The sequence below is a fragment of the Pelophylax lessonae genome, assembly GCF_965119305.1.
Source record: "Pelophylax lessonae genome assembly, chromosome: 5".
In the NCBI taxonomy this organism is placed as follows: Eukaryota; Metazoa; Chordata; class Amphibia; order Anura; family Ranidae; genus Pelophylax; species Pelophylax lessonae.
In genome coordinates this window covers 129390298-129402469 of record NC_138772.1, presented here as the reverse complement: position 1 = coordinate 129402469, position 12172 = coordinate 129390298, and the positions used below count along the sequence as shown (strand labels likewise).

The window sequence follows — 12172 nt, the reverse complement described above, 5'->3', positions numbered from 1 at the left end:
CTTCCATGCGCAGGTTGCCCAACCCCCCCGACTTCCACGAGCAGATCGCCCACCACAACCCCCACCCTGGCTTCCATGCGCAGGTCGCCCAACCCCCCCCCCCCCCCGACTTCCACACGCGCAGGTTGCCCGTGCCCCCCCTCGACTTCCACACGCGGTCAAGAATGCTATTCTCCAACGATCCGATGTTGGCTTCTTGATTGGACAGTGCAGGATGATGTCACTCATTTATTCCTGTACACAGACACTGTGCTGGAAATGTAAATGGCGCTGTGCATGCGCTGTTGGTGTTCATTCCCTGGAGAATTATGAACCAGCAGGTGTGAGTATTTTATGGAATGTCCTGCCTGGTACAGAGATTTCCCCTCACTTCCTGTCCTGCTATCAACAATGTGACTATACAGGAAGTGAGGGGAAATCTGCACCAGGAACACCGACAGATATGGTCCCCACTAATCTACTACAGAGAAGAATCCCCTCACTTCCTGTCTGGTGATAAGGTTGTTATTGGAACAGGAAATGAGAGGAAATCTCTGGAATGGTGTCCCCCATAACAACACATGAAATGACCGGTGTGTGCATAGGGTGACAACGCTTCTCTGACGTCACTGCAGGGTGAAGAGTGTTGTCACACTGCTAATGACAGGGAAGAATACACAGACTCTCACCCGGGGGCTGCTGGTAGTGATAACGGCTCTGCTCCTGTCGGCCTCCTCCTCCTCCTCCTCCTCCTCTCGGATGTTCGTTCCAGCATCGATCTCCGTACCGGCACCGGCCCTGTAGAAAGAAGCTGCAGATCGCCATCGTTCCCGCTATCAGCCACAGACCACCCGGGAGAGCCCTGACTACCGGACCGTTTACCCGGCATGTGAACGGAGGAAGTGACGTTAGTGGAGGGCGGGGCCTACCGTGCTATACAGTGTGTGGCTGTGGCTTCAGTCACAGCAAACTCAGGAAGGAGAAGTAATGTGTGATAGAGGGAGGGGGCAACTACAGAACTGTGCATTGGGCTAGTCTGGAATAGGGTGCTGGATAGAGTGGGGAGCTGGGAGGTGTAAGGTTTTGGGAGCAGAGTGAGGGGTTCTGGGTGGAGCAGAATGGAGTAGAGTGAGGGGTACAGAGTCAGGGGTACTGGTTGGAGTAGGGTGCAGAATGGAGTAAGGTGAGGGTTACTGGGTGGAATAGGATGCAGAGTGAGGGTTACTGGGTGGAATAGGATGCAGAGTGAGGGTTACTGGGTAGAGTAGGATGCAGAGTGAGGGTTACTGGGTAGAGTAGGATGCAGAGTGAGGGTTACTGGGTAGAGTAGGGTGCAGAGTGAGGGTTACTGGGTAGAGTAGGGTGCAGAGTTAGGGGTATTGGTTGGAGTAGGGTGCAGAGTGAGGGGCATTGGTTGGAGTAGGGTGCAGAGTGAGGGGTACTGGGTGGAGTAGGGTGCAAAATAGAGTAAGGTGAGAGGTACTTGGTGGGGTAGGATGCAGAGTGAGGGGTACTGGGTGGAGTAGGGAGCAGAATGTAGTAAATTGAGGGGTACTGGGTGGGGTAGGGTGCAGAGTTAGGGGTACTGGGTGGGGTAGGGTGCAGAGTGAGGGGCATTGGTTGGAGTAGGGTGCAGAGTGAGGGGTACTGGGTGGAGTAGGGTGCAAAATAGAGTAAGGTGAGGGGTACTGGGTGAGGTAGGATGCAGAGTGAGGGGTACTGGGTAGAGTAGGGTGCAGAGTGAGGGGCGCTGAGAGGAGTAAGGTGCAGAGGGAAGTAAGGTTGGGGTGCTCAGTGAAGTAAGGTGAGGGGTGCTGGGTGAGGTAGGATGCAGAGTGAGGGGTACTGGGTGGAGTAGGGAGCAGAATGGAGTAAATTGAGGGGTACTGGGTGGGGTAGGGTGCAGAGTGAGGGGTACTGGGTGGGGTAGGGTGCAGAGTGAGGGGTACTGGGTGGAGTATGGTGCAGAGTGAGGGGCGCTGAGAGGAGTAAGGTGCAGAGGGAAGTAAGGTTGGGGGTGCTCAGTGAAGTAAGGTGAGGGGTGCTGGGTGGAGTAAGGTGAGGGGTGCTCAGAGGAGTAGGGTAGGGTGCTGGGTGGAGTACGAAGCAGAGTGAGGGGTGCTTGGTGAAGAAAGGTTAGGGATGCAGACTGAGGTGTGCTCATTAGAGTATGGTGCAGAGTGGAGTAGGGTGAGGGAAGCAGAGTAAGGGGTACCAGGTGGATTAGGGTGCAGAGTGGGGGGCACTTGGTGGAGTAGGATACAGGGTGGAGTAAGGTGAGGGGTACTGGGTGGAGTGGGTTGCTCGGTGGAGTAGGGTGCAGAGTGAGGGGTGCTTGGTTGAGTAAGCTGAGGGTTACTGGGTGGAGTAGGGTGCAGAGCAGGGGGTACTGGGTGGAGTAGGGGGCAGAGTGGAGTAAGGTAAAGGGTGCAGTGTGACGGGTGCTCGGTGGAGTAGGGTGCAGAGTGGAGTAAGGTGAGGGGTACTGGGTAGATTAGGGTGTAGAGTGGGGGGCACTTGGTGGAGTAGGGTACAGAGTGGCGTAAGGTGAGGGGTACTGGATGGTGAGGGGTGCTCGGTAGAGTAAGTTGAGGAGTAGGGTGCAGAGTGAGGGATACTGGGTGCAGTGGAGTAAGGTGAAGGGTACTGGGTTGCTCGGTGGAGTAGGGTGCAGAGTGAGGGGTGCTCGGTGGAGTAAGCTGAGGGTTACTGGGTGGAGTAGGGTGCAGAGCAGGGGGTACTGGATGGAGTAGGGTGCAGTTTGGAGTAAGGTAAAGGGTGCTGGGTGCAGTGTGACGGGTGCTCGGTGGAGTAGGGTGCAGAGTGGAGTAAGGTGGGGGGTACTGGGTAGATTAGGGTGTAGAATGAAGGGAAACTCAATCTGTGCCCTCTGGATAGAGTTGAGTGCTGTGTGGAAATAGAATTACAATGTTTGTACTGTCCAATTGTATGCTCTAATGCCCCGTACACAAGTGCAGATTATCTGAAGACTTTTGTCTTCAGATTTACCTTTTCTATGTAGTGCAAGGGCCTGCCGGATTGCATACAAATTGAAAGTGTTTAGGTTTGACCTCATATTATATGGTTTTGGTAAGTCTACAGACAAAAGTCTTCAGATAATCTGAACGTGTGTACGGGGCATTCGTTTACACATTCCATACAGTTACACTAGGTTCACACCTATGTGTTTTGTGTGTGCCGTATTTGGGGCTGCAAAAAAAAGTTGCATGCACAGTTTCAGAAATGTAGCTGCGGGGAAATCCCAGTCTTTTTGACCATGCAATTTCCCTGCAGTAGCCGCACACGCACTGCAATTTTACATGCGTGGGGGTGCCATTCAGAATGAATGGCAGCCCCGCGTGTTTCTGCAGAACAGTGCGTTTTCACTGCAAGTAGTTGTGGGAATCACTGCGATTCTTACACCCAGAAGTGTAAACCTAGCCTTGGGGTAGATTTGGATGTGCATTTAAATTTCCCATTACTCTGAAGCCCGATTTAGAGGCTACTGACAGGTGAGTAAGGGTCCTTTCACACCAGCGATCCGATCAGATCCACCTGTCAGTTTTTTAGGCGAATCTGATCGGATCCCCCATGCATCCCTATGGGGAAGCGGATGTCAGCGGAGACATGTCTGCTGCCATCCGCATCCGATCCTGTCCGTGAAATCCGGACGGATGGAAACCCTATTTTCCATCTGTCCAGGGGATCGGATCCGATGAGAGCGAACAGGCGGTCCGCTCTCATCCGATTCCCCCATAGAGATGCATTGGGCTCTGACACCTCCCTCTCCACACACAGAGCAGAGAGGGAGCTGTCACCTGCCTGCTCAGCGGGGGATCTGTGTATCGATCCCCCGCTTAGCAGCACGGATCCGCCTACGGAGGCAGACCGTGTGAAAGAAGCCTAAAGGATGCAATGCCTCTTCACCGCCTGTTTTATCTAGCCCAGGGGTCTCCAAACTTTCTAAACAAAGCTAGTTTATTATCCTTCAGACTTTGGGGAGTCCGATTATGGGCAGGGGGAATAGGATATTTTCCTGACATCAGTGGAAGTAAACATTGCCACATTTGGTATTAGGGGGCATCATAGTGCCCCATTATTGCTGTTAGTGGGAGAAATGGTGCACCATTTTTAGTGTCAGTTGGCAGAATAGTGTCTTGTATCTGTAAGATAAAACAGTGCTCCAAGGGCCAGATAAAGGCAAGGAAAGGGCTGCACCCAGGGCACTGCCCTAGGCGATCCAAGTGGGAGCGGGTACCTGTTAAAACAAGGTACCTGCTCTCTCCTCCCCCCCCCCCCCCCCCCCCCCACAAAAAAACACTCCAAATATAGTTCTTGAAGTTCTGCTTTAAGCTAGCTAAACACTGATCCAAATGTAATTTAAACCAAAAACATTTCATATACAGTATGTGCAGGATGCCCACAGAAACGGAAGACACTAATACAGGAGGTGTTACTGGCCTTGTAAAAACAAAGAGGGGTGAGGGAAGCCTGAAAAAAAAAAAAAGCTAGCTTATGCAGCCACCACATCTACTGATTGGTAAGCTGAAATATATTCGCTTTAAAGTATAACTAAGGGAAACTTTTTTTTTTTTGTTTTGGAAAGAGTGGAGATGGATTAGAACACCTATCAGGTTTTTATTGTGGTCTATGCCCCCATTAAGAAGATGCACCCTCCCTACTTGGCCAGTTTACCATTATCATCTACAGTGAAAGTGAGGGGAAAAAGCCAAAGTTTGGGTTGTCCCCAGAAAAGTATTTGAGGGGAAATTTACCAATGAGGTCATAAGTTCTTGTGACCTTTGCAGGGATTTCCTCTCACTTCCTGTTTTAGCTATGGGTCAGGAAGTGAAGGAAGATCTCCCTAATGGGACACAGATGGCACAAGATAAACTTATAGGGGGTATAACCCTCCCTTACTCTATCCAAAATAAAAAGTTTTGCCTATAGTTAACATATAGCAAAACATAGCCAACCAGGTAAAACAGGAGCTCAACCAGAACTGGAGCTCACCAACAGGAAAAAGTACACCCTCAAGAGAATGTGGGCACAGGCTGCAGCCTGCAAAACATTGTGGCCAAACGCAGCATCCAAAGATGCAAGTACATTTTTGTGAATGTGTGTACAGACAACCACGTGGCCGCCTTGCACACCTGAACCACTGACACCTAATGTCGAAAGGCCCAGAAGGCACTGAGCACCCTCGTAGAATGCGCCTTGACAGGGATAGGAGGAACCTGACCCTTAATAGAATAGGCCTGCACCACCGTCTGCCTGATCCATCTGGAAATGTTCGCAGCAGATGCAGCCTGCTCCTTACTAGGACCATCCATAAGAACAAACAAAGAATCATATTTTCGAATCGACTCAGTCACCGCCAGGTACACCCAAATTGCCTGGACTACATCCAGGGAATGTAGAGCAATTTCTTTAGGATGTTTCGGCTTAGGACATAAGGACGGCAACACAATATCTTCATTCAAATGAAACCCAGAGGCAACCTTAGGAAGGAACGCCTGACAGGGTCGTAAAACCACTTTGTCCCTGTGAACCACCAGGTAAGGTGACCGACAGGACAATGCAACCAACTCTGACACCCTACGCGCAGAAGTAATAGTGGCCAAAAAGGCCATCTTCTGTGACAGAGTGACCAAAGGAAGTTCACAAATGTTTTCAAAAGGAGGCTTTTGAAGTACCGACAGTACCAAATTGAGATCCCACGGAGGTACCAGGGATCGCACCGGAGGAGGCAGATGGCGAACTCCCTGCACGAAGTGCGAACCAAGGACTTCACTGCCAATGGCCTTTCCACAAAATATTGCCAACACGGAAATCTGGCCTTTGATGGTGCCCAGAGCCAAACGTTGATTTACACCTAGTTGGTAGAAACTCCAACAGGTGAGACACAGAAAAGAAACAGGGAGAAACCCCCGGCGAGGCCGGTCTGGTGCCACCAGAATGACTGGAATCCCTTCTACCTCGATTCTGCGTGGCAGTCTCAACAGAAGTTGCATCGGAGGAAAAGCGTAAATCAGACGATACTGACCCCAAGGGGCCACCAGGGCGTCTGTGGCGTCAGGCAGAGAATCCCGAGACCTTGACATGAACCTCTGAACCTTCCTGTTGAGACAGGAGGCCAACAGGTCCACATCAGGGGTCCCCCACCGGAGAGACAGCTGAATAAACACCTCCAGGTGAAGAGACCATTCTCCCTAATCCAACACCTGCCGACTGAGATAGTCCGCTTGACAATTCTCTACTCCCTGGAATGTGCACAGTGGAGAGGGCCGGAGCATATAGTTCTGCCCACCTCAGGATAGCGGCTGCTTCCCATCCGCCAGGGCACTCCTTGTGCCCCCTTGATGATTGACATATGCCACAGCCGTAGCATTGTCCTATTGTATCCTCACCGGGTATCCCTGCAGACGATCGGTCCACTAAGACAGACAAAGCCTGATCGCCCGAATCTCCAGGATGTTGATCGGCAGACTGGACTCCTCTCGAGTCCAAACACCTTGAGTCCCAAGACACCTCCCCACAGACAGACATGCATCCGTGGAAATCACTTTCCAATACAGGAGGAAGAAAAGACTTTGCCAGGCGAAGCGCCGGGAAGCGGAGCCACCGTATCAGAGACCCTCTCGTACCCCGACTCAACAGGATCAGATCGTCCAGCGACTGCGGATCCTTGTCCCTTTTGGCAAGAATCTCTCTTTGCAGGAGGTCTGGTATAGAACTGAGAAAACTGAACCTTCTCGAAGGTGGAGACCATTAATTTCCAGCACTTGCATGCAAGTCCTGAGCGACAACCGACGGTTGGACAACAGGAGCCGAATCGCATCCTGCAACTTCAGTAGTTTCTTCTGTGGAAGAAATACACGGGCTGATGCTGAATCCAGTGTCAAACCCAAGTAGTCCAGCTTAGTGGACGAAGTCAAGGCCGATTTCTGAAAATCCAGTGTCCATTCGAACTGTAGAGTTTGCAAGGTAATGTCTAAGTCAACTTGAGCTGAAGAAGACTGCACGCAGAAGCAGATCATGCAGGTAACCTAGTACCACGATCCCCTCCTGCCGAAGCAAGGCCAACACTGGGGCCAAAACTTTTGTGAACACCTGAGGAGCTGAAGAGAGACCAAAAGGTAATGCTACAAATTGATAGTTGCCAGACATATATTGGAATATGAAGGTAAGCGTCCTTGAGATTGATAGAAGCCAAAAAATCCCCTAGACGAAGGAAAGCCACTACCGTGAGACAGGCGTAAACTGGAAGGAAAGAGCCTTGCTGGAGGCAAGAACCGAAACTCGATCTTGTAGCCGAACCGAATCAACTCGTGGACCCATTTGTCCTGCATGAGCAAGGTCTACAGGTCCGGAAAGAATCGAAGACGTCCCCCCACCCCAGATACGGGTGAGGGCACCCCTTGAGGCTGGGGAAGGCTTGTCTGAAGAACCAGTAGTGCCACTTTTGACTTACCATTCCAGGGTCTCTTGGAGTCGCCTGCAATGTTATGGGTGGATATTGAACCCTATTCCAGTCGGACGAAAGGGCCGCTGGTGACCCAAGAAAAAGGGCCTAGGTTCCTTGCCCCTAGCAACCTGCAAAACAAAGTACTCTTGCCTCCTGTAAGGTCCTTAAGGATTTCCTCCAAGAGGCACCAAACAAACGGTCACCTACAAAGGTAGATCAGTCAGCACCTTTTTAGAAGCCCGGTAGGCCGACCAGTACTTTAACCAACTCATGCGGCGAAGGATCACCGCCGTCACAGATACTCTGCCAGCCAAAGGGGCCACATCCAAAGATGCATCACAAATATTCTGTAGCCCCTGGATCAACTGATCCGTCAGCTCAGGAGGATGGTGATCCCCTTCCAGATCCTGGCGTAAAATTTTGGACCATTTCGGTAATTTCTGGGATACCAAGGTGATAGCAAATACCGGCCTTAACATTGAACCTGCTACAGTGAAAAGGTAAGGAACCAAAGCCTCACTCTCTTGTCCACAGGATCCTTAAAGGATGGAGAATCCTCCTCTGGCAAAGTGTGGCCTTATTCAGCCTGAAAACCTGAGAGTCCACCGACGGTAGAACCGTCAGTTTCTTTAGGAGAGACTCCTCAAAGGGATATCTCCTAGCGAAACACTTAGGTATTCCAACCATGCATTTCGGGGATCCCCACTGACGAGCAACAATCTCGTCAAAGTAGGCAGGAAAGGAGAGCACCTTAGTCACCTTGGAAGATCTGCGGGTGCCAAACTGCACCAGCGTTGCCGACTCAGCATTAGCTGAGTCCTCCAACTTTAGAGTTTCCCGCACCGACAAAATCAATGCCTCCACCAGCGCCTTTTCACGCGTGGCTGCAGAGGAAGATGGTTCATCCTCAATGTTAGAGCCCTCAGGGTGCATTACCCAGTGGGCTGACTCGCATCTGGCCAAATCCACCTCAGAGGCAGAGGATTCAGGTGAAGGGGGGGGGGGGGCTTCTTGCTAGGCTGCCTTTGCAGGGCCATATTAACATTTCACACAACTGACTGCCGTCATGGCCACCATTGCAGAATGAGACCCAGAGGGTCCTGCAGCTTCAAGGAGTGGGTCAGGTGGTGATACATGTTCCAGGGGCTCCATGGTTAAATCGGAGCCGCATTGTGCCCAAAAGAAAAAAACTTTTTTTTTAGAAAAAGAAAAACCCTGCACAGGAGCACCACAAGGATCAGCGCACCCGTGTCGCTGTATATAGCAGAGGAAGGACTGTATACCCACAGGGACTCCCCACCATGCACCCAGAGCGACAAAATGCCTGCCACACTGCGATCAAAGAGGAAGAGCGGACACTGTCATTAGAGGCCCCCGCCGCACGTCACCGCACTGGACTTCAAGTAAATGGCCGCCGCATAGACTACAATGGGAAACCCAAAACAAAGCCGCCGCACTACACAAACATGACCGCCGAGGCTGAAAACAAGCATCCACGGCAAAATGGCGGCACCACGCAGGACCCCACTTAACCCCAGGAAAGTAATAGTCCACCAGAGGGGAGCCCCCCCCCCCAGTGCAATAAATGCAGGCACCCTTAACAGGGAGCCGCCAGTAGCACATTCTCACCGCCCTCCGGCCCAGCACCAATGTAACACTCCCACCCAGAAACACCCGTGCACCCCAAAGGGGGCCTAGGGGAGAGGGCTGGGGGCAGGTGAGGGCGACCAATGCAGGGAGAACCCCGCTAGGGAGAGGGGGAAACCATGAGGGAAGGAAGGACACAGAGGGCCTACCTTCTCCAGGAAGGGCTCGCGACCACCCCAGCATTTCCCAGAGAAAAGGGGAGGCACTACTCACCACACCTTGGCATTACGTGGGCACTACTCCTGGCAGTCCACCGCACCATCTTGGAATGGGGGTGCTGCAGCCAGAGGTACGCTGCGACTCTGATCGTGACCAGGGCTTTGCGACCTTTACGAGGTGTTTCACTCACCAGCCAGCCCCAGTCCAGTGGGGCTATGTCGTGGCCAACCTAGCGCTGAGCTAATAGTTGGGTCGCGATCGCAGGCCAGACTGGGAAGGCAATAAGGATCTAGGATATCCAGTGCGTTGCCCAGTCCAGCTGTTGATTGTATTTCACACAGGAACAATATAACAGAGAGAAAAGAAAAAGTTCCATTTAAAAAATGAAAATGCCAGGACCGCAGATCCCATCAGGGAGCCAAGTCCTTACTCCTAAATAGGCAGAAAAAACTGAAGTTCTATAGCAGGAAGTGATGGTATACCCCCCTGGGACTGCCTCAGGGGCGTAGCCAAAATTGTTTCCGTCCAGTTTTACCCCTGAAGAGAGAGCAGCATAAGTCCAAGGGTCTAAGAAGACATGGAGCTATGTCTGTCAGTGAACAAAAGAGGAATATATATTATATATACAAACACATTATATATATATATATATATATATAGCTGCAAGAAAAAGTATGTGAACCCTTTGGAATGATATGGATTTCTGCACAAATTGGTCATAAAATGTGATCTGATCATCATCTAAGTCACAACAATAGCCAATCACAGTATGCTTAAACTAATAACACACTAAGAATGAAATGTTGCCATGTTTTTATTGAACACACCATGTAAACATTCACAGTGCAGGTGGAAAAAGTATGTGAACCCCTAGACTAATGACATCTCCAAGAGCTAATTGGAGTGAGAGGTCAGCCAACTGGAGTCCAATCAATGAGATGAGATTGGAGGTGTTGGTTACAGCTCCCCTGCCCTATAAAAAACACACACCAGTTCTGGGTTTTGCTTTTCACAAGAAGCATTGCCTGATGTGAATGATGCCTCGCACAAAAGAGCGCTCAGAAGACCTATGATTAAGAATTGTTGACTTGCATAAAGCTGGAAAGGGTTATAAAAGTATCTCCAAAAGCCTTGCTGTTCCCCAGTCCACGGTAAGACAAATTGTCTATAAATGGAGAAAGTTCAGCACTGCTACTACTCTCCCTAGGAGTGGCCATCCTGTAAAGATGACTGCAAGAGCACAGCGCAGACTGCTCAATGAGGTGAAGAAGAATCCTAGAGTGTCAGCTAAAGACTTACAAAAGTCACTGGCAAATGCAAACATCCCTGTTAGCGAATCTACAATACGTAAAACACTAAACAAGAATGGATTTCATGGGAGGATACCACAGAAGAAGCCACTGCTGTCCAAACAAAACATTGCTGCACCTTTACAGTTTGCACAAGAGCACCTGGATGTTCCACAGCAGTACTGGCAAAATATTCTGTGGACAGATGAAACCAAAGTTGACTTGTTTGGAAGAAACACACACTATGTGTGGCGAAAAAGAGGCACAGCACACCAACATCAAAACCTCATCCCAACTGTGAAGTATGGTGGGGAGGGCATCATGGTTTGGGGCTGCTTTGCTGCGTCAGGGCCTGGACGGATTGCTATCATCGATGGAAAAATGAATTCCCAAGTTTATCAAGACATTTTGCAGGAGAATTTAAGGCCATCTGTCTACCAGCTGAAGCTCAACAGTAGATGGGTTTTGCAACAGGACAATGACCCAAAGCATAGAAGTAAATCAACAACAGAATGGCTTAAACAGAAGAAAATACGCCTTCTGAAGTGGCCCAGTCAGAGCCCTGACCTCAACCCGATTGAGATGCTGTGGAATGACCTCAAGAAAGCGATTCACACCAGATACCCCAAGAATATTGCTGAACTGAAACAGTTCTGTAAAGAGGAATAATCAAGAATTACTCACCGTTGTGCACGTCTCATCTGCAACTACAGGAAACGTTTGGTTGAAGTTATTGCTGCCAAAGGAGGTTCAACCAGTTATTAATTCCAAGGGTTCACCTGCACTGTGAATGTTTACATGGTGTGTTCAATAAAAACATGGCAACATTTCATTCTTTGTGTGCTATTAGTGCCGGTTCACACTAACGTGGCACGACTTCGGGGGCGACCTGTGAAGTTGCGTGCACCGCGACTTGCATGGACTTCATATAATGAATGTCTATGCAAGTCGCTCCGATGTCGCCCCAAAGTAGTACAGGAACCTTTTTCTAAGTCGGAGCGACTTGAGTCGCTCCTATTAGAACGGTTCCCGTAGCACGCAATGGACCGCGACTTGTCAGGCTGGCCAGTCGCCTGACAAGTCGCGGTAGTGTGAATGGGGTCTCAGTTTTAGCAGACTGTGATTGTTTATTGTGGTGACTTAGATGATGATCAGATCACATTTTATGAACAATTTGTGCAGAAATCCATATCATTCCAAAAGGGTTCACATACTTTTTCTTGCAGCTGTGCATATATATATATATATATATATATATATATATATACACACACATACATACATACACACACACACACACAGTAAACCCCCCTCCATTGCGGGGGTTACGTTCCGGACCCAGCCGCGAAAAGTGAAAATCCGCGAAATAGAGAAACCCTATTAAAATGCATTGTAGGCATGTTTTTTTTTTACTGTCACTGTACGTGTACGTGTAAAAGCTTTTACGTTTTAAGGTCTTTAAACACACTTTTAAAACAATAGAAACTCATTTAAACACATAAAAGATACTGAGAGACAGAGCAAGAGCTATGGAAAATACAAAAATTTCATTTTTAATGATTTATATAGTAAAATAACATTACAGAAAAAAACGCAAATTACCGGGACTGCAAAAACTGAACCGCGATGG

At 49.7% G+C, this 12172-nt stretch overlaps 1 protein-coding gene across 1 annotated transcript in view; it reads right to left on the bottom strand.

Moving 5' to 3' along the window:
• NUP42 (nucleoporin 42) overlaps positions 1-884 on the bottom strand; it is a 33768-nt gene extending 32884 nt beyond the window's left edge. Inside the window, exon 1 of the mRNA XM_082258058.1 lies at positions 669-884. Within this exon, the coding sequence (XP_082114184.1) occupies positions 669-804 (136 nt within the window). The 5' untranslated portion in view covers positions 805-884. The remainder of the gene's footprint in view (positions 1-668) is intronic.
• Between the last annotated feature and the right edge of the window lie 11288 nt (positions 885-12172).